Here is a 19,220-nt window from a genome sequence, read left to right as displayed (position 1 = left end):
GGGTATGATATTGTGTTGTAAATTATAGCACGGTGCTTGTTTTCTACCAAAGGTGTCTGGCTTTAGATAGCTAGCCTCCGACGGAGGGATCTGCAATTGCTGACTATGTGCAAGGATATGACACTGGGCTGTCATGTCATAGCACAATAACAAACCTTTGGCAAACACATCTACTGTTATATGGGATGTTTGAAAGCTGCAATCAATGACACTTCAGAAATCCATTTATCCCGCCAAAACAAGGTGGCAATATTTTTCAACCATATACAGCCTTGCATGCCATGCATTAGATTCACATTCACACTATTGGTAGAGCATTGAAACAACTGCATTATGATTGACATCATTGACCGACAGAATTACAAATGGAACAGTACAAAATAAATAAATTAAGTAATGTTAAGATTAGCTCGTGCTTGTAAGGCGGCGCGTTTTTCCCGAATTTTAGACAACGCACTGTTTTGACTGATATTGCGGTGCGAAGATGATGAATTAGGAAAGATGCGGCTATGATAGGGTGTTAGAATAGAGTTCATGACTAAATGGATCACGAACCGCGTCCACCACATCATGAGGTCAACGACCTCCTCACTTTCATCAGGATCCTCTAACAGGTCGAGGATGCTGTGATAAAAATTTTCGGAATCCGTGACCGTGTCCGTGCGTGAAAATACAGACGATGAACTCAACGCAAACCGAACCTCGGTGAATAATCAGCAGTGTGAGGCGTGCTTTACAAAATCTCCCACATACCTGTGTAGCGATATAGGCCAGTGATCCTTTGGTTACAGACTTCATGCCATGAAGGTAGGCGTTGCCAGAACGCGTAGCTTTTGGCTCTTTATCCACCGAACTTGGGGAAGTAAATACATGTTTAAAACCCTACAAAGGGGGATGGCTGAGTGAAATGTCCATAGTTAACAGAACGAACTTACAAATATGAGTATCTCACCCTTTAGTAAACCCTTCCATGGATCTTCGGGATCATATTCATACCTAGCATATAAAAACATGGGCCACTGGTCACCGCGAACTGCGGTCTCACCGCTCTTGAGACTGAGCTTAGTTCTGACCCGTAGTGTTAGAATGTCAAGTTGATCAAACGGTAGAAAGACTTACACTATATCTGACCAGTCAAGGCCCGCGGGGCAGAGCAATGCACCGGTGACTTCATGATTAAATCCGCGGTCAGACTTAATATTACGGGAGAGGGGTGGTATGACCACCTGTCCTCTGGGTACGAGCCATTCGAGAACAGCAGATTTGAGAGTTTTTGTATCGTCGCCTCGTGCACCGGACGCTCCTTTACCCAGCTGCAAAATGATGAGTATGATGAACTTCCGGCTTTGAATTCTTACCAATTCTCCAATGTGACTAACATCCTCCTCCTCGCCCGTCGTGAGACGATCTAAAAGACCAGGATATGAATCTATTAGATCCATGAACACTCTATGTTCACGTCAAACACTAACATTGTGAGTATTCTTGAATTCTGGCGGCATGTAATTGTCATAATTGCACTTACTCCGCTGGATAGTCCTCTATGGGAGAGTCTTGTAGTTCTTCGAGTCGGAGAATCCCTGCAGTAAGAAGGGCAGGATAGTTGCATAGGGCGAACACCGTCCGACCAAAATGTCGCCCATGAAGAACGAGGGGACTTGACGAAGTCCTAGTCAGAAGGTAGGTCAGGAAAGTAGCGATTTAACGCTTGGAAGAAGACTTGCGCCTTTTTATGCGGGCCCAATTGAAGGGCTGAACTACTACGCTTGCGCGAAGGATCGCTGGAAGATAGATGGTTCTCGTCGTTACTCATAATAAGTCGAAGTACACGATTCTAATACTAGTAATGAACCAGATGCTTTATATGTCCAAGCAGACAATAACGTCATCGAAAAAAAAACTCGCCATCCGAGCGCCATAGATCTCGTTATGACAAAGGCTCACCATCCGAGCGCCATAGGGTTCACAAAAGGAAAACACCTCGCCATCCTAGCGCCATGGATGATGGCAGTCTTTTGAGATTAGATTGGTCATCATCGCACACATAGATACATAAGTTACTGACGCTGTCGCAGCAACCACTCGCGATATTTCGACCAAGAATGTCCGGTTCACCCCCTCGTAAGGGCCTGCGACAATGCGTCCACGTTGGAAGTAATGTCACGCTAAAGTACGCTCCTCAGCATGCCTTGCGATACCGAGCTCACAAGTTTACCTGAAGCTTCCGACTTTTCTCAGTGCATAAACAAAGGAGCTCTGATATCGATGGGCTACACGACGAAGACTGCGAGTAAGTTTTAGAACGTTGCAAAAGCAACTCAAAACTAGACTTACCGTGCAGGCCATTCCTTCAGATCAATGAAGCGATCCCTAGAGGAACTCAGACAGCTGGTGAGATTTGCCCATTCAGAGAATGGAGACCATAAGATAAACAGATTCTTTATCTAGACAAGGACGAAGAGCCCCAAGCGGAAGTAGCATCGGAGCTGCGTCGCGTCAAGAAAGAGCTAGAAAACGCGGAAAATGTTATTGCGCACCTTTCTGAAAGGGTAGATACATACAGGTATAGATGGCTGGAAGAATACTACCGCGCCGACAACCTGGAGCGCCATATGCCATGTGACGTCCATGTGCCTGTGCTTGGTCAAATTCCAGAGGGCATGGTGTCCCCCGCTTTCTTTCCAGAGCTCTTCACCTGGAATGAAGCTTCAGAACGGGGAGATGGTCAACTGTTAGAACGGCAGAGCACGAAGAGCACCGCACCTGGTGAAGGGGAGAATGATGGAGCTGAGCAGAATCTATTGGGAGATAAAAATATTGGCGAATGAGGTATCAACTAGAGGTAGAAAATTGGTACAATTTGCATTATCGTTCAATGATGGCCTGAACGATATACGGTCAAAATAGGATCAATCGTTGACCAATCTGAAAATCACGTTAAGGATGTGAGTCACGATAACTTGGGTGTGATCTCACCGTCAATCTGGAGCGACTCCCAGAGCGTTGCACAATTTGCATTCATTCCGTATGTTTCCTGATGTCATTTAAACCTTCGCCTATTCGAAGTTACATTAACTTTACAATTATTTCATAAGCAAAATCAAAACAACCTTAAGCGTCTATCCTTCGGCGCAAGTCCAGCGCACCGCTGAAGTTTACTTCATTGTGAGGTACACTTAGGATTATCATGTTATTGTACTATAGTATTGTAATGGTAATAGACAGATACAAATTCCTACTACACGGTTGTAAGCGCACGACTACTGAGACAGACATGAAAGAACGGAAAGGAAAACAGATTCAAGCGCTGGAGGTTTATATAGTGACTGACTTGAGAAAATCAAACTCCGCCGGTAGTACCCGAAATAGAGTTAAGTCACGCATTATGTCATCACAATGCCCATAGTGGCCGAACCTTACGCCGACGCATCCCGCTCGTCGTTCAACACGACGAGCTCAATATATAATTCGATTTACTTTATTTTTTGGGCGCGCTTTATGTATATATTTATTTATTACCTCGCAGTACACTTAGTGAGTTTACTGACGCTTTTGCTACATTCTTATTATGTAACCCTTACGCCGACGCTTCCCGCTCGTCGTTCAACACGACGAACTCGATATATCATTCGATTTACTTTATTTTTGGGCGCGCTTCGTGCACGAACTTATCGCCTTAAAGCACTTTAAAATACACTGTTGTGATTGAAATATCCATTATCGAGAGCGAGAATGCGAAGAGACATGCTGTGTCTATTTGCCGAGACGAACGAAAGACAACATTGTGCTAATATTGCATTAATAGATAATTGCTACTGTAAATATGATATACCGTCAAAGAGCCAGCCAAACGGGTGCCTTTGTAAGCTGGCAAATCCCTGATATACACTCACAGGGACACGCGCGCGATAAATAGAAGGGAGATATGCAAAGTTGTCCTGTATGGATTTTAGAGTACAGTCTACTGTCGAGTGCGTTCAACTAGACAAATCTGATCGGAACGTAAAGTTACGGTAACCGTAGGCGTGATCTTGATGTCGACAGTGTTTTTCTTGGCGATTTCACACTTCGCTATAGTTCGTATAAGTCCGCGATGAACACCATCAAGAATGAGGCATTCTTGGTTTTTCTTGCGCGGAGGAGCCGGGCTCAAGTCGCTGGCGGGGATGTGATAGTGTTCAATTGCAGCTCCAGCACTGTTGGATGTGCAGAACACGGCCACGCAACCTTCGGGTGCGGGCCCGTTCTCACCGCAGAACAGGTCAGGACAAGCCGTTGACACAAACCGTCTCTGTAGCCTGCCGTTCATGAACCCCACCGAGACCTTGAACAATACGTGATACCCTAAGAGTTCTGAAGAAAACTCCTTAGACATCAACCAAGGTAGCGGGCCTACATTAACATTAGTAAACGTTATGATGCCTGCCTTAAAAACTCACCGGTGTCTCGCAGTTTTTCGGTACTTGCCTCAATGCTGTCCTGGACGTCAAGCTCATCGACACTCCATGCCTGCATTGCCGATGACGAGCTGGGATTGGCGCTTGATGAAGGATCATGCTCTACATCAACACTGCTGGGGCTCGCGGACCACTCGGACCACCCGTTGGATGATGGAAGACTGGGATCCGTGATCGAAGCCAACGAGCTGGAGGGTATTTGTTCGACAGGCGGAGTGACGCTTCGAGGTGGGGGCGCCAAGTACGACCTTTTCCGCATATCGCAGAATGAAGATAACTCCGGGCCTTCGAGCATCACACCATTTAATCTCATTCCATACCTTGATAATGGTCAGCCTTTAAGTCACAGAAAACCATATGTACCGCTTACTTGGTGACAACGTCGTGAAGTTTGAGCGTAGCGCGCACCTGCCCGCGCACAGCAACAGTGCAAGTCTCAAGGGAAAGACTGTCAAGGGTGCCTCGGTAGCCTTTCCGTTGACCTCCAATAACGAAGACTTCATGACCGATGTCCTTCTTGAAAGAGTCCAAGCTGGCATTGTGTGTCTTAATGACAAAGCGGATTGGAACATTGATCTGTAACAAGTTAGAAGTGTTTGTGTCGAAGTGATTAATAATACTTACGAGTGACTTGTCGCCGTCACATATAAGGCTCAGGCGAGCGTTCGGAAAGTCTACATGCTGCACGAGCCCTCGTGCCCCGTACTCCGGCCCACGGGCGACACTCACAGTGTCTCCAGGTCTCACATCATAGCCCCTTTCTTTTGTGAAAACGAGTGTTTGGGCGAGATCCGTCCGCCGAACCATTGTAGCAGGAACTGATATACTGGACAGGCCGGACCCCATGTTGTTCGCAGTGAAGATATCACGGAACCACAAATTGGTATCTCCCTTAGAAAACCAATTTACAACGCCGCGTCTCCCAGCGTGCTCCCCACCCAACACTTGTATGTAGTCCCCGATTTCAATGGAATCGGAGTCGGAGGGAGGCTCGAAATATTGCTGCGTTGGCAGATGCGATTTCAGAGTGTGATTCAGAGGACGCCGATCTAAATAATACTTCGAAACTTCGACCTATGTATCACGATTTAATTCAGTCATCCAAGAGATTAAGTCAGCCAGAAACTTACCACTTCCTTAGTAGTCTCTTGGCAAACGTGAAACACATCATCGAGCATTTGGATGAGGTGACCTTCTAAGCCCGTGTATGGACCAGCTACAACTCTAACAGTGTCACCAACCCAAAAGACACGCTCTATGTCCTGGAGTGAAAATTCTATTTCTTGGAGACATTCGTTGGAGCTGAATTCCAACCCCACAGAACCAGAGGTATGGTCGATGGAGACGACGGTGCCAGACTCTCCACGAAGAGAGCCTTTGACGACCCTGACCAAATCACCCATGCGCAGAAATTGCATCGAGAACACTACCACGGCGGCCTTCAGGAAGGGAATGTCCCACCCGGATTCCAGATGGAGCTGAATATCGTTAACATGAGGCGAGGCAAGAAGTTCTACGTGATCGCGATGGAAAATCTTGACTACTAGCCCCTTGTAATAGCTCTCTCCGTTGTACGACCATCCCACTACTTCACCATTCAAAATGATGTCAGATGTCTGGGCTCCCTTGCTATTCGGAAGGCGAGATCGCTCGACCAGTGCTCGGGTTCCCCGAGACATTTTATAGGGGAAGTCCCGGGCGGCAATTAAGACTTCGACAAGATCCTCTTTGGATTTGAAGACCCTGCCTACGTCGCCCTTGTACTTGCCCTTCGTGATTCTTACCCACGCTGTGTCGGGAAGCTTGGATCGAGAAGATTCGACAGCTTCGCGTTCTTCATCCTTGATAATGGTATAGTCCTTCACGGCGAGATAATAGGAGGAAGACAGTGATTGTGAGATGGTTTTGGGGCTGTCTGCCACCACGTAGAGCTGGCCCGGTACCCAAGCTGACACGGTAACGGGGAATTTTTGCTTCCGAAGGTGCGCAGCAATATATTCAGTAGCAGTTCCTAGGACGCAGTGAGTACATACTGCGCCATTAAAGATTGGACCTACTCTGAACGCGAAGCAGATACATTCTGTCTTCAGTGGGAAACTGGCGACCGTGTGATGAGGTCGCCAAATTCTGTTCGAAGCGAGTGGCCATATCGTCAAAGGTTGCGGCCAACCTATCTTTCGCGGATGGGCCCAATAAACGTGCAACCTTCGGCGACCGCACAGACGAACCACCCCCATCTTCTTCTTCTTCCTCCTCCTCCTCCTCCTCCTCCTCAGCTTCATCGAGTATATACAGATTTTTCTGTTACAATTGTAATTCATTTTATAAGTGACCGAATTATCAGTTTGCAAATGACTTACTTTGCGCAGTTTGCGCAAGTGTTGAACAGGTATGGCGCGTGGAGGTTCGGGCTCGGGTACATACTTGATCTTCAGTTCAATTAAATTTGCCAAGGATTGCTCATCATCTCCATCGCCGGAGAACAATAGACGTCGAGGTTCCTCCCAGTCCTCCGCGGAGAATCGACTGCCGAGGTAGGATTCAAGAGCAGCGTCCATTTCACCCATCGACATATTGCTGGTGAGGAACTTGCAAAGAATGTCCCATGCATGGGGATCGCAAAGTGCCGATGCTGTTGTGTGATTCCCTGTACCGCTCATGAATGTCAATATGAACTACTATATCACAATCACGACTTACCTTCACCAATTCTAAGGCGCTTCGGGGTGGGTTCATCACCACCGTGATGTGATCCGGCGCGTTTGGACATGTGTGTGTGATCTGTATTGAGATACATCAATTCCAAGCTTGCAACGGACTTGATTTTGACATACTTGTCTCAAAGTTTATTGAATCAGCTATGCTAGGTAGCTAATCTAAGACTAGCGTATTGTATCGATGTAGTTGGAAAGAAACCCTGCTAATGCGGGAAGGTCAGCTTTTATAGTGAATGACTTTTGTGGATTAGCTAATGTGGCTGCAAAAATTGTGGTGTGCGTACAATGGACCGACGACGCAGCAGTATTGTCTTCGACAATTTTCAAATTGTGGATTGTGGACGGACCGTTTTCAATGAGGATTAAGTTTCTGACACTTGAGTCCAACGCGCATTAGCTTGACAAATTCCGAAACATCGAATGTAAGTAGCAAAGCCTCAAGTACGAAGGATAAAAGCACCATGCATACGCGCGCCAAAGCTCCGTCGTACCACACAAGTTCACATAGATGCTAAATATAAAGTCACCAAAGTGATATATGAGCTATAATACTTAATACCTATCAATCAAAAGTTGGAAGTCGGAAAGGAGCGGATTACGTGAAGAGCACAGTTGATATAGTGAACGACTGCAAAGATATTTAAACTCAGACGGCAACGCCCGGTGGGCACCAAATTGGAAAAAATGAACAAAACAGGGCTCGATCACGAGAATCTGAGAGCAGAGAAAACTCTAATGTAAGTAACTGCTTGACTACTGGATCATTAGTAAATTACTGGAGGTGTATGTAATAGACCCTTGTGTCCCTTTACTGCAACAATTTTAATAAACTATCTACCAACTGTACAAGTTATTTGATATACCAATTTCAACTCAACACAAATTGCAGCAACACAGGGAGTTACATTTAGCACAAGCTAACAGATAAGCATAGGTATTGGCATGGGTATGGGTAACCCGTGCAGGTCACAGGTACGGGTACCTCACAGGTATGGGTGCAGGTCTGACTTTCAAGACCCGTGACCCGTGTACCTGTATTGGAGTCCGAGCGAACCGATGAACCATTGGCCAAGGGATCCGAGATAGGAAGGATGAGGAAGTAGGTTCGTACGAGCGCATCCCGAATGAGTCAACGAGCGATGTTTGACGTTGGCTCGTGCTCTACAATATATGTCAAAGTATTTTCATTCCTACATTTTCTGTATGATAAAGTCTGCAGTACCTACGACGAAGCATCTCAGTCCTTTACCTCGAGACTGAGATGTGAGTGCGCCTATACCATTGTTTTACCTTACGAGCTAACAAGTCCGTTTAGAATAATATTCTGTCTAGGTACATACAACGAGTCCTTTACCTCGAGACTGAGATAATAATATACTGTCTAGCTCCGTCTAACGTCTGCCTAAAAGCTCTCATCGCTACAGGTTATGAGCCCTGGATCTACCATGGATAGCATGCTCCCCAGTACAAACTCTGCGCTCTTTAACATCCCCAAGTTAGCTGAAGACAGGTCCAATTGGATAACCTATAAGGAGAGAATGTTAACGGCATTGGGTGCTAGAGGTTTGATGCGCTATACCGATGGTCGAGCCGTAAAACCGATTCCATACGCGATTGACGAGACAACGAAAGCTGTCACAAAGCCGGATGGCTCGACACCTTCGCAGACCGAGATCGATGAGCACGACAAGAAGCTGGACGAGTTTTACCAAAAGGACTCACTCGTCAGGCAACAAATATTCAGCACTATCACTGATAGGCTGTTGTTGCGCATCCAGTATCTGGAACAAAATTTGCGTCATCCATGAAGGAAAGACGGAATTAGTACAGGTAGACCTATGAAGATGCCTGCAGGACTTACGCTGCGAGGAGAACGGCGACGTCAAGGCGCATTTCGCCGAGCTCTTGAGGTTGCGCGAGTCCCTAGCCTGCATGGGATCCTCCATCGAAGATCGTGATTTTCACGCCATCCTTTTGGGATCATTGCCGGAGTCATATAGACCAATTCTGTCCTCCATTAATGCCGCTGCCAGGATAACCCAGACACCACTCACCTCGAATGAACTCATCACTGTAATCAGTGAGGAGTACGAACACTGTCAGTTGACAGACAAACGCGGTTCCAAGAAGAGTGGGAATTCGGCTCTTGTAGCCAAGTCTCCTCCTGGGAGGGGTAAGAAGGGCGGAAGCACGAGCAAAGAGAACACGGACGTCACCTGTTTCAATTGCGAGCGAAAAGGACATTATAAAACCAACTGTTGGAGACCTGGAGGAGGAAAAGAGGGTCAGGGACCAAACCAGAGAAGGAAAGGAGCACGCGCACAGAAAGAAGGCGCGAACTCGGCCACTTCTGACCCCACTCCAGATAACTACGCTTTCGCGACGTCCAGCCTCAGCAGCATTGCCGAACAGTTAAAGGTTCTGGTCGAGCGCAGAGGCGCGATAGTGGACTCCGGGGCAACATCGCATTTTTGCCCCGATAAGTCCAAGTTCGTAAACTATGAACCCATAGACCCGCAGAATGTCCATACAGCGGATGGCTCTACCCTAAGTGCTATAGGCAGAGGGGATGTGAAGCTGGAGTTGCCCAATGGCAAGGAGAAAACATTAGTCACGTTGAAAGACACACTATACGCACCTAGTATGGCGTTTACTCTGATCTCCACTAATCGCATCACCTCCACTGGCCTCGCCGTCCACTTCGAAGACAGGTTGTGCAAAATCCTGTCTCCATCGCCAGCGTGCGCAGTTATTGCGACCATTCCTCAAATCGAGGGCCTCTATAGCATTGCAGCTACCATTCAACACCAAGCTAATGTAGCAAAGGGGAAGCGCACTGTTTACGACGCCCACAGAATCCTCGGACATGTCTCTCAAGGCGCAGTGAGGCATGCCATAGAGAAGGGGTTAGTTGAGGGCATTAACCTCGATGCGGCGTCCTCTGATGAATTCTGTGACACATGTGTCCAGGCAAAATCTACCCGTAAACTGTTTCCACGAGAGTCAGCAAGGTGCGCGAAGGCATATGGCGAGGTCATCCATACCGACCTGTGGGGACCGGCTCAAACTCAGAGCCTTGCCGGATCAAGCTACTATATGAGCTTTACCGATGACTACTCCCACGAGACCCAGGTGACGTTCCTGAAGCGCAAGAGTGACGCATTAGATGCATTCAAGCACTACGAGGCAAGACTTACCACACAGCATGATGGCCTTCACATCAAAATCCCTTCGCTCCGATCGAGGAGGGGAATACTTGAGTGCTGAGTTTGATGCCTACTTGAAGGAGCATGGCATTACCCGGGAGATGACGGTCCATGATTCCCCACAGCAAAACGGCGTGGTGGAACACCTGAACCGCACGCTCGTTGAGCATGCACGTGCTATGTTGCTTGTGCGAGATGCCCCGAAGTTCCTATGGGCAGAGGCCATCAGTTATGCCGTCTGGCTGAAAAATAGATTGCCCTCCAGGTCTATACCTGGACACACACCTTATGACCTCGTCCATCGTAAACGCCCCAACCTGTCACTCGCATGCGAGTTTGGGAGCGAGGTCCTTGTCCATGTGGAAGACAGTGGGAAGCTTGATGCGAAGGCTGTGAAGGCCTTGTTCGTGGGGGTGGATAGCCAGAGTAAGGGTTGTCGAGTCTATTGGGAGGGTAAGAGGCGTGTTTCTGTCGAGCGTAACATGACGTACGTACCTCAGACGGTTGATGTCGCTGATGCCGTCCTGGTCGAGGGGGAGTCCACCTCCAATCCTGTCGTCATAAAGGTCGCCCAGGAAGCCTCAGCCAATCACTCACCTCCCAGAAACCACATACCGGCACCCACCACCCCTCCAAAGAGCCACAACCCGCCACCAGAACCCCCTGCAGCTCCACGGTACACAAGGGTATGCCCACCGCCAGGTTACTACTCCGCCCTCAATGAGGGGGAGCGCGCTAACCTAGCAGCCGAAATCCAAAAGCTGGAAGAGGAAGAGTCAGTACCAGGAGAGGAAGACTACGTTACTCACCAGTATGCTATGGCTGCAGTGCAGCCAGAGCCCTCGTTGCAGCAGGCGCTGAATGGCCAAGATGGTGCAGAATGGCAAGAGGCTATTGATTATGAAATCAGCCAACTGGAGAAACTTGGCACTTGGGAAGTTACCGACCTGCCACATGACGCAAACATCATCCCATGTCACTACGTCCTCGCCACCAAACGCGGCCCGGACGGCGAAAAGCTTAAACTCCGGGCGCGCCTCGTTGCAAATGGGCAACATCAACAGTACGGTGTTGACTATTTTGAGACGTTTGCACCCACCTGCAACATGGCCACCATCAGAACTGTCCTCGGAATGGCTGCGAAGCGTGATTGGGAAATCCACCAGGTGGATATCAAAAGTGCGTACTTATATGCAGACGTCCAGGAAGAGATTTACATGAGGGCACCACCGGGCTACTTGAGAAAAGGGCAGGAAGGAAAGGTTCTGAAGTTGAGGAGAAGTCTGCCGGGGTTAAAGCAGGCCGGGTTTGAGTGGGCAAAAGAGCTGGCCGGTGTTTTCTCCAAAATTGGATTCAGTCGCTTGCAAGTTGACCAGGCTGTTTACTTTAAGCGCACCCTGCAGGAGCACACGGTCATCACTGTTTCAGTCGACGATATGGCAGTAACCTCCTCTCATACCTCCCACATCCAGCGCTTCAAATCCCAGCTTCACGAGTTCTTTGAGATCACAGATCTTGGAGAATTGAATTGGCTCTTAGGCTTGAAAGTCACTCGCGACCGGACAGCGTGGACCATTTCCCTCTCACAAAAGGCTTATATTGACACTATCCTAGAGTGCTTCTACCTCACTGATGCGAAAACTGTGCAGACACCTATGGAGCCTGGGACGGTACTGTCCTTGGAGCAATGTCCTTCCATGCACAGTGAGCTACAAGCCATGTCCAATGTGCCTTACCAGCGGGCTATCGGCTCAATCATGTACACAGCCACGAGCACACACCCAGATATCTCCTTCGCTGTTGCCACCCTCCCGCAATTCATGCGAAACCCTGGAAAGCCTCATTGGGAGGCTGCTAAGCGCGTCATGCGCTACCTAAAAGCCACAGCCCACTTCGAACTCACCCTTGGCTCCACAGAGGCCGGCCTCGAGACGTTCGTAGACGCGGACTGGGCGTCCCAGCCCCATCGACATTCAATGTCAGGATACATTGTAATGTTGAATGGCGGCCCCGTTGCTTGGAGCGCATGTAAGCAGCCGTTGATAGCTCTATCTACTGCCGAGGCAGAGTATATCGCCCTAACTACTATCGCCCGAGAGCTACTATACCTGCAGTACCTCACTGAAGAACTGTACGAGTCCCCAGCTCTCCCCACTCCCGTCTATTGCGATAATCAGGCTGCCATTGCCCTCGCGTCAAACGGGAAATTTCAGTCTCGTACCAAGCATATCTCCATACGCTACCACTTCATCCGTGCCCACATAAAGGACAGCACATTCCAACTGTTCTACTGCCCTACGGACGACAATGTTGCCGATGCTTTTACCAAACCCCTCCCCCGTCCTCGCCTTCAAAAGCTGCAAGTCTTGATGAGCTTGGAATGCGCTCGAGGGGGAGTATTGGAGTCCGAGCGATCCGATGAACCATTGGCCAAGGGATCCGAGATAGGAAGGATGAGGAAGTAGGTTCGTACGAGCGCATCCCGAATGAGTTAACGAGCGATGTTTGATGTTGGCTCGTGCTCTACAATATATGTCAAAGTATTTTCATTCCTACATTTTCCGTATGATAAAGTCTGCAGTACCTACGACGAAGCATCTCAGTCCTTTACCTCGAGACTGAGATGTGAGTGCGCCTATACCATTGTTTTACCTTACGAGCTAACAAGTCCGTTTAGAATAATATTCTGTCTAGGTACATACAACGAGTCCTTTACCTCGAGACTGAGATAATAATATACTGTCTAGCTCCGTCTAACGTCTGCCTATAAGCTCTCATCGCTACAACCTGTGTGGCATTGTCACTGGCAATACCCGTGCGGGTATGTCATGTGACTTTGTTTACAGTGCTGGTTATTGTTATTGCATTCATTCTCATAAATATTGTACCACTGCTGTAGGCCATTAGTGCTGCCAAAGTTCAGTTCCGTCCGGATTTTTCAAAATAATTGAGGACCAAGAACCGAACCTCGGTCAAGTTCACCAAGGTAGGCTGGACTCTGGGCCGGACCACTTCGAATGGGTTCACGATGGTCGGGTTCGAGTTCAAACGAGTTCAAACCGCTGAACGCAACATGAAATTAGCATAATTTTCAGTACAAAGAATTGTAGTAGGCTAGACTATTCAACAATAAACATTTGAGGAGCAATGAGCTCAGCCTGCACCATTAACTACTATACATGTAATAAGAAAGGGGTGGATCTACCGCAAAACAGTGAAATTAGTGCACATGGCATGTTCCATTTCAACCCACAATATGCATGGGTTACAACACTGCTACCATCTCTAGCCATGACAACACTTTCGACCTTAATGCTGGAGGAAAGCGAATTTGGCCAAGGGATCTACCACAAAACAGTGAGACTAGTGCGCATGGCACATTCTATTTCAACCCCGTAATATGCATGGGTTCCGATGCTGCTACCATCTCTAGCCATGACGACACTTCCGACCTTAATGCTGGAGGAAAGACAAACATGCAAATTTGGCCAAGAAGATGCACTTCATGTAAAAGGATGTAGATATATACTTGCATAACACTTTCATATACAGATAATAGTGGTAGTCAGAGTGGACAATCTTGAGGTGATTCAGCATGTGATTCAGAAAACAATGTTGGACACTGAGAATCAGATTGCATGTCGAATCGTGCTGAATTGTCAAAGCACCTCTGGAGGTGCTTCTCACAATTCTGAATCGGATTTCAGACTGTAAACAGCTGTATTTCTTCTATTTAAAAATACACATATCTAATTAAATGTACTTGTCCTGCATGCAAGCAACTGTGAGCACCCTCTTTGCACTAGAGCAGCATGGCACCAAAAGGAAAAGGTGTCCAATCTTTGCTGAAAGCTTGTAAGAAAGTGCCCGTCAAAAAAGTCAAAAAAGTGCGGCAAGTGGGTACCAAAGTCAAAGTCAGAGATACCATGGAGGCTATTGAGAAGGCTGAGAACAAGAAAAATAATGACAAGGAAGTCCCTAACATCGAGTGTGTGAAAGATATCAGAAAGCAGATGAAACATAACTCACCTTGAGCTGTCAGTTGGACAGATACTTTGACCTGGTCCCTCATCAGTGCTGTGACATCTGATGACACCATCCAAAAGGGCTTGTACCCTGAACCAGGTGCAAATGCGTCAATTAAAAATGGAGGAGGTGCAAAGAAAACAGAACACCACTGGGCACTCTGTATAGTTCTGTTTGATGGCCACAAGGAGTATGGTAGTGCATTTGAACTTCACAAGCACACTATCGAACAAATGACGATGATCCATATGAACTTCCAATTCTCCCATAACCAGAGTACTCCGATGGTGGAAGTTCGACTAGCTATCATAATTACTAGACTTGTGAACAACATTGAGCTCTTTTTGTTTCTATTTGAGTAATGCACCTTTCAGCTGCTCCCAAAACCTTTTGGCTGATTTTAAATGTTGCTGCCATCCATTTTGTCACACAGAGTACAATCATGCTTACACCTCTGAATCCTCCCTTGTTCGTGCAACCCGTTACACCAAACATCCCCACCAGTTCCTCTGAGAAGCAAAATTTGGGTGATATCAAGGAGCTTCTTCCTGATGGGTACATCTTGCAGGTCTATCGCCATCATGAAGCTGAATCTTACCATCACCACGACAAAGCTGGATTACACCACCATAACCATCATGACATGAAGCACAAGAAAGCTGGATCTTTCCTCAGGTGTGTCTACCACGCCATCATAGCCCTTGGCCTATGGGAGGGTCTTCATGCTGCTGCGTTCATTCTTGTGAGTGCTTACTTTGTACCATTGAAATTTCTCTGATGTCCTTGGAAAAGATTGTAAAATCATTGACCAGATGGAGTGCGATGTGTGCAAAGAATGATAGCTAGATGAGAAGGGGTGAAAGGGGTGAAAAGATGAAGTGGGGTAAAACTCAAATAGACCTCTGGACACAAGTATATGATTCAGCCCAAGGGGATTGCTACTGAGAACGATTCCTCTATGTAAAAATGGAGGGAAGTCACTGAAACTCATAAGAGTGGTTGAGAATGGATGGAACACAAGGACTAGCACAATGCAATGCGAGCACGAGCGAGCTGCTGTTGACGCAGCGCAAAGCAAGATTGAGCAGCCGAAGATACGTAGACGCATGGTAATGCACGGCTGTGCAGTATAGACATGCGGGCGCTGCGAAGCATTAAGGTGAAGCGGTGGATTTGTAAGTAGCTCGAAGATTGTCGGAACAAAGAACCAATAGGATAACATGGCCAATAGGTAGACATGTGTGGCGATTGATGTGAAGTTTAGATTTTGAATTCGGACGTTGATGTGTGCAAGTGGATGATAGATTCTATGTGGGAGGTAAAAGATACATGAAAATTCATAAGTACAGGTATATATGAGAGTGTGCCGAAGCACTATTTGGAGCCAAGTAGGTAGTGGTAGTAGGTAATAAGGGTCCATGACGAAAGTAATAGAGATATAAACGATATAGCATCGGAAATATGGTCAGTCTATTCCAAATCAAGTAAAATATGCACCAATAGACAAGTGGAGGACATGGATAGGACAGGATAAGGATGTGCGATGGAGCTGAAGAAAAGCCGGTGCGGTCCAATACACACGTGCGAGCCGCAGCTGTTGACCGATAGCGGAAAAGATGTGTGCCGCATTAGCATTAGTGCACGCAATGTGAGGACCTATGGCACACTGCAAAAATAGCCTTTACAAGGCCACAAGGACTCTAAGTCCTACAGCAAGATGTGTCAGTATCTGGAGCGAGGACATGGTCAAGAAGGATTTCATAGGTCAAGGACCTTACCCGACTTATATCCTTCCCTCCTCGTCCAACACAACCCCTCCACCTACCACAAATCCCTTCCTGCCTCCTCCAGCCACTTTGGCACTGAATATTGCTACTTACTGTTGGTGATGTGATCCCAGGGAATAGTTGCAGGTCCAGGTGCTGGAAATTCAGCTCAGAGTTGAGCTAGCTCAAGGGGTATTCTAATTTCATGTATTCTGAATTATGCACTGTCCCTACACTAATATAAATACCGCTGATGTTCTGAAACTGATGTTTAGGTGTGTTTCAATGGATTGTCAATCTGATTATGTCAGCATTTGATTGCATTTCTTGTGAAGTTGTTTGGTTGAGTTTACTGTTGTAACTAAGTTGCAACTTCTGAATCTTAATCTGAAGCCAATTGCCTATCTTTGTATCCCAGGTCCAGGCTCATGGTGTTGGTTCCATTTGTTTTCCTTCTTTGCTTTCACACTGCCCTAATTCAAATTATATACCCCATCATTCTTCCCTATCCCATTCTAACTAATTAAAACTCCCAAACTCTGACACACTTGCACTTTCAGATAACCTTCATGACACGACACCGCCCGTTCCACTCACCATCATCCATCACTATGGCTGCTGTATTACACGGTCCTATAATACCTACCCACCCTTCCCCATTTCAGAATACCCAGAATGTTCCTCATTTGCAAATGGGCTATCATCCTGCACCATCAGTCAGTTTTTAGTAGCTGCTCATCATATTCATATCCTTAATCATACATACATAGGCACCTCCTAATAAACCTCAGTCTACTCAACCCACGACAAGATATTCTGACCCATTCTATGGTTATGAGCAGGTTTTCTGGTTATGTGGTCGCTTCATTACGCATCTGTTTGCTTGTCCAGAGTACCCCCCTTTGTCTTCTGTAACCTTCACTGCCCTCATCCTCCTTCAGCAACTCAAAGTGTGCTTCCCCACTGCTTGAGGATCTTCGGGTCACCATCTTTTCATATCCGCTTTCATACTCACATTCAAGGTTATCTGTGACGACACTTACTCCAACAAATCTTGGAGTATTGTAGCCAAGGGTATGTTCCAATTGCAAGAAATAAATCAGATGGAACACAAGATGTGTCAGTATCTGGAGTGGGATTCAGAACTCAATGTGGATCCGGTGGCGCTCAGGGAGTTCTAAGACATGGTCAAGAAGGATTTCACAGGTCAAGGACCTTACCCCAATTCTAAGCTCCATCCCTTCCTTGCTGTGACCGCACATTGGATTGTGAAAGAACGCGAAGCCACACTTGCTTTGAAGGCTGCTCTAATAGCCTTTCATCAAAAGGGAAGAGGAAGGCTTCAGAAGTTGAGGAAGACGAAGACTTGGATCTCAATGAGATCGACAAGGAGTTGGAGCAGGAGTTCACTATCTGGGGTGCAAAGTCCCAGCAGGTGGAGGGAATCATGAAGGAGATGAAGTTGGAGATGGACTGGGTTGGCGCACTCATGGCCAAGAGGTGCCGGATCTGCAAGTAGATACCTTCTTTCTCTTCTTTCTCAATAACAATTGTACTATATCGCTCTGCATTTGCAAATAGATGTCCTGGTTTTCAGTTATTCCGGTGTGCATCCTGAGTCCAATACCATGTCCATGTTCCTAAGTTCCAGTTTGATCTTCGCTGTGCCTAAGGAAAAATAAGAAGAAGATTGAGCACTCACTATCGGAAGTCTCGGAACATAAAGAAAAACAATATCCTATTGCATGGATTACCGTCCATCTTGTCTTCATCATTGCTCTGTCTCCCTCTATTCCTTTGGTTGGTCAGATCATAGTGCCTTGGTTCTGCAAAGTCTGTCAAAGTTCATGGTGCACTGCCTCTGCATAAGAATAGGAAGATGTACAGTACTCATCACTGCACGAAATACGATCGGAAGTCCTAAAGTTTGATCTTGTAAGTCCATGTCACTAGATAATTGTACATATGCTTTCGCGCGGATCATATGTGGAAGTGTTCGGAAGTTTGGAAAATGAAATAGAGATCACTGGACTAAACCCGGGGTAAAACGGAGACTATTGTACTGTTTTTGTGTTTATGTATGTTTCGGAAGGAATGGATTCATCGCAAGTTATTCATCGGATCCCATGTCGAATTCTTCATCTGCTGGCTCTTCTACCGCTTCATTCGCAATCTTGTCCAATGCTTCTTTGTCAAGGCCGGTGACGCTGGTTATGGAAACTTTGCTTTTGCTTTATGGGAAGTATGGAAGTACACAGAATGCTGCATATCTAAGCTTGAATATTGCACCATCCAACTCGCCTAATACATACGAACCTCCAAGAGTCCTGCAAAGGACAATCATCAGTCCGAGGTACCTCGGTTTCATTTTCTGGTTAAGCTCATATTCAATCTTGGAGTTCCGCACAAGTACTAGAGTGCCTGGAGTGAAGTCGTGGTCCTTGATGGTGTTTCAGAACTTCTCTTCAAATTCGCGGATGGACTGGAATTGTGCTTTCATGACTTTGTCCGTGATGCTGTTTAGATCTTCTTGTTGCTTCGTGAGTTGGCAGGTGCGCCATGCTATCAGGTCTTCGGACATCAAAGTCTGTTAATTTGGGAGATCTACAAGAAAAGTTGATTTGGCGAGGTCAAATGGGAATATTGGTTCTACTCCGTGTACTATGAAGTAAGGCGAAAGTCCGGCGGACTGCTGGATAGTTACCCTTTTGGCCCAAAAGGCTGCGTGCACATGTGAATACCATCAGGATTCCTCCCCCTCGGAACTTTTCATGATGGCCTCCCGGACATCCTGGTGCCGCTGTTCTATGATTCCGTTAGCTTGAGAATTGTATGGTGATATCCGGACATGATGGACATTATATCGCGCAACTAGGTCGTCTACCGCGGCTTTGATCACTGGCGCGTTGTCGGTAATGATTTCTACAATCGGACCCCATCTACAAAAGAGTTCTTCAAAAATAAATGACACTATAATCTTCATAGATTCTTTCTGAAGCATTCTCCATTCCGGGTAAGCTGTTAGTGCACAACAAGCATGAATAATTT

At 46.8% G+C, this 19,220-nt stretch overlaps 5 protein-coding genes across 5 annotated transcripts; 3 read left to right on the top strand and 2 right to left on the bottom strand.

Annotated features, from left to right (window-relative positions):
* Positions 1 to 389: 389 nt before the first annotated feature.
* F5891DRAFT_1187173 (uncharacterized protein) lies at positions 390 to 1,813 on the bottom strand (the record flags this gene model as incomplete). The annotated part of the gene is made up of 8 exons (XM_041366795.1): positions 390 to 507; positions 556 to 701; positions 754 to 882; positions 936 to 1,068; positions 1,120 to 1,313; positions 1,359 to 1,449; positions 1,526 to 1,669; positions 1,707 to 1,813. 8 exons carry the CDS (start codon positions 1,811 to 1,813, stop codon positions 390 to 392), a joined length of 1,062 nt encoding a protein of 353 aa, XP_041227288.1.
* Positions 1,814 to 2,102: 289 nt separating this feature from the next.
* F5891DRAFT_1187172 (uncharacterized protein) lies at positions 2,103 to 2,828 on the top strand (the record flags this gene model as incomplete). The annotated part of the gene is made up of 4 exons (XM_041366794.1): positions 2,103 to 2,170; positions 2,222 to 2,290; positions 2,342 to 2,391; positions 2,449 to 2,828. The coding sequence occupies 4 exons, from the start codon at positions 2,103 to 2,105 to the stop codon at positions 2,826 to 2,828; spliced, it is 567 nt and encodes a 188-aa protein (XP_041227287.1).
* A 1,133-nt stretch (positions 2,829 to 3,961) lies between these two features.
* On the bottom strand, positions 3,962 to 7,227 carry F5891DRAFT_979217 (uncharacterized protein; the record flags this gene model as incomplete). Its single annotated transcript, XM_041376855.1, has 8 exons — positions 3,962 to 4,392; positions 4,440 to 4,777; positions 4,828 to 5,033; positions 5,082 to 5,531; positions 5,588 to 6,468; positions 6,515 to 6,758; positions 6,818 to 7,104; positions 7,158 to 7,227. The coding sequence occupies 8 exons, from the start codon at positions 7,225 to 7,227 to the stop codon at positions 3,962 to 3,964; spliced, it is 2,907 nt and encodes a 968-aa protein (XP_041227286.1).
* Positions 7,228 to 14,447: 7,220 nt separating this feature from the next.
* Positions 14,448 to 14,768, top strand: F5891DRAFT_950210 (uncharacterized protein; the record flags this gene model as incomplete). The annotated part of the gene is made up of 1 exon (XM_041374936.1): positions 14,448 to 14,768. A coding segment is annotated over one exon (321 nt), but the record flags the coding sequence as incomplete, so codon positions are not given.
* A 2,079-nt stretch (positions 14,769 to 16,847) lies between these two features.
* On the top strand, positions 16,848 to 17,353 carry F5891DRAFT_1127969 (uncharacterized protein; the record flags this gene model as incomplete). Its single annotated transcript, XM_041364233.1, has 3 exons — positions 16,848 to 16,888; positions 16,984 to 17,122; positions 17,195 to 17,353. The coding sequence occupies 3 exons, from the start codon at positions 16,848 to 16,850 to the stop codon at positions 17,351 to 17,353; spliced, it is 339 nt and encodes a 112-aa protein (XP_041227284.1).
* Positions 17,354 to 19,220: the final 1,867 nt, after the last annotated feature.

The sequence above is a fragment of the Suillus fuscotomentosus genome, assembly GCF_016647785.1.
Source record: "Suillus fuscotomentosus strain FC203 chromosome Unknown F5891scaffold_20, whole genome shotgun sequence".
NCBI classification, from domain to species: domain Eukaryota; kingdom Fungi; phylum Basidiomycota; class Agaricomycetes; order Boletales; family Suillaceae; genus Suillus; species Suillus fuscotomentosus.
Note: the sequence above shows the minus strand (reverse complement) of the source record. Positions and strands in the feature narration are given on the sequence as shown.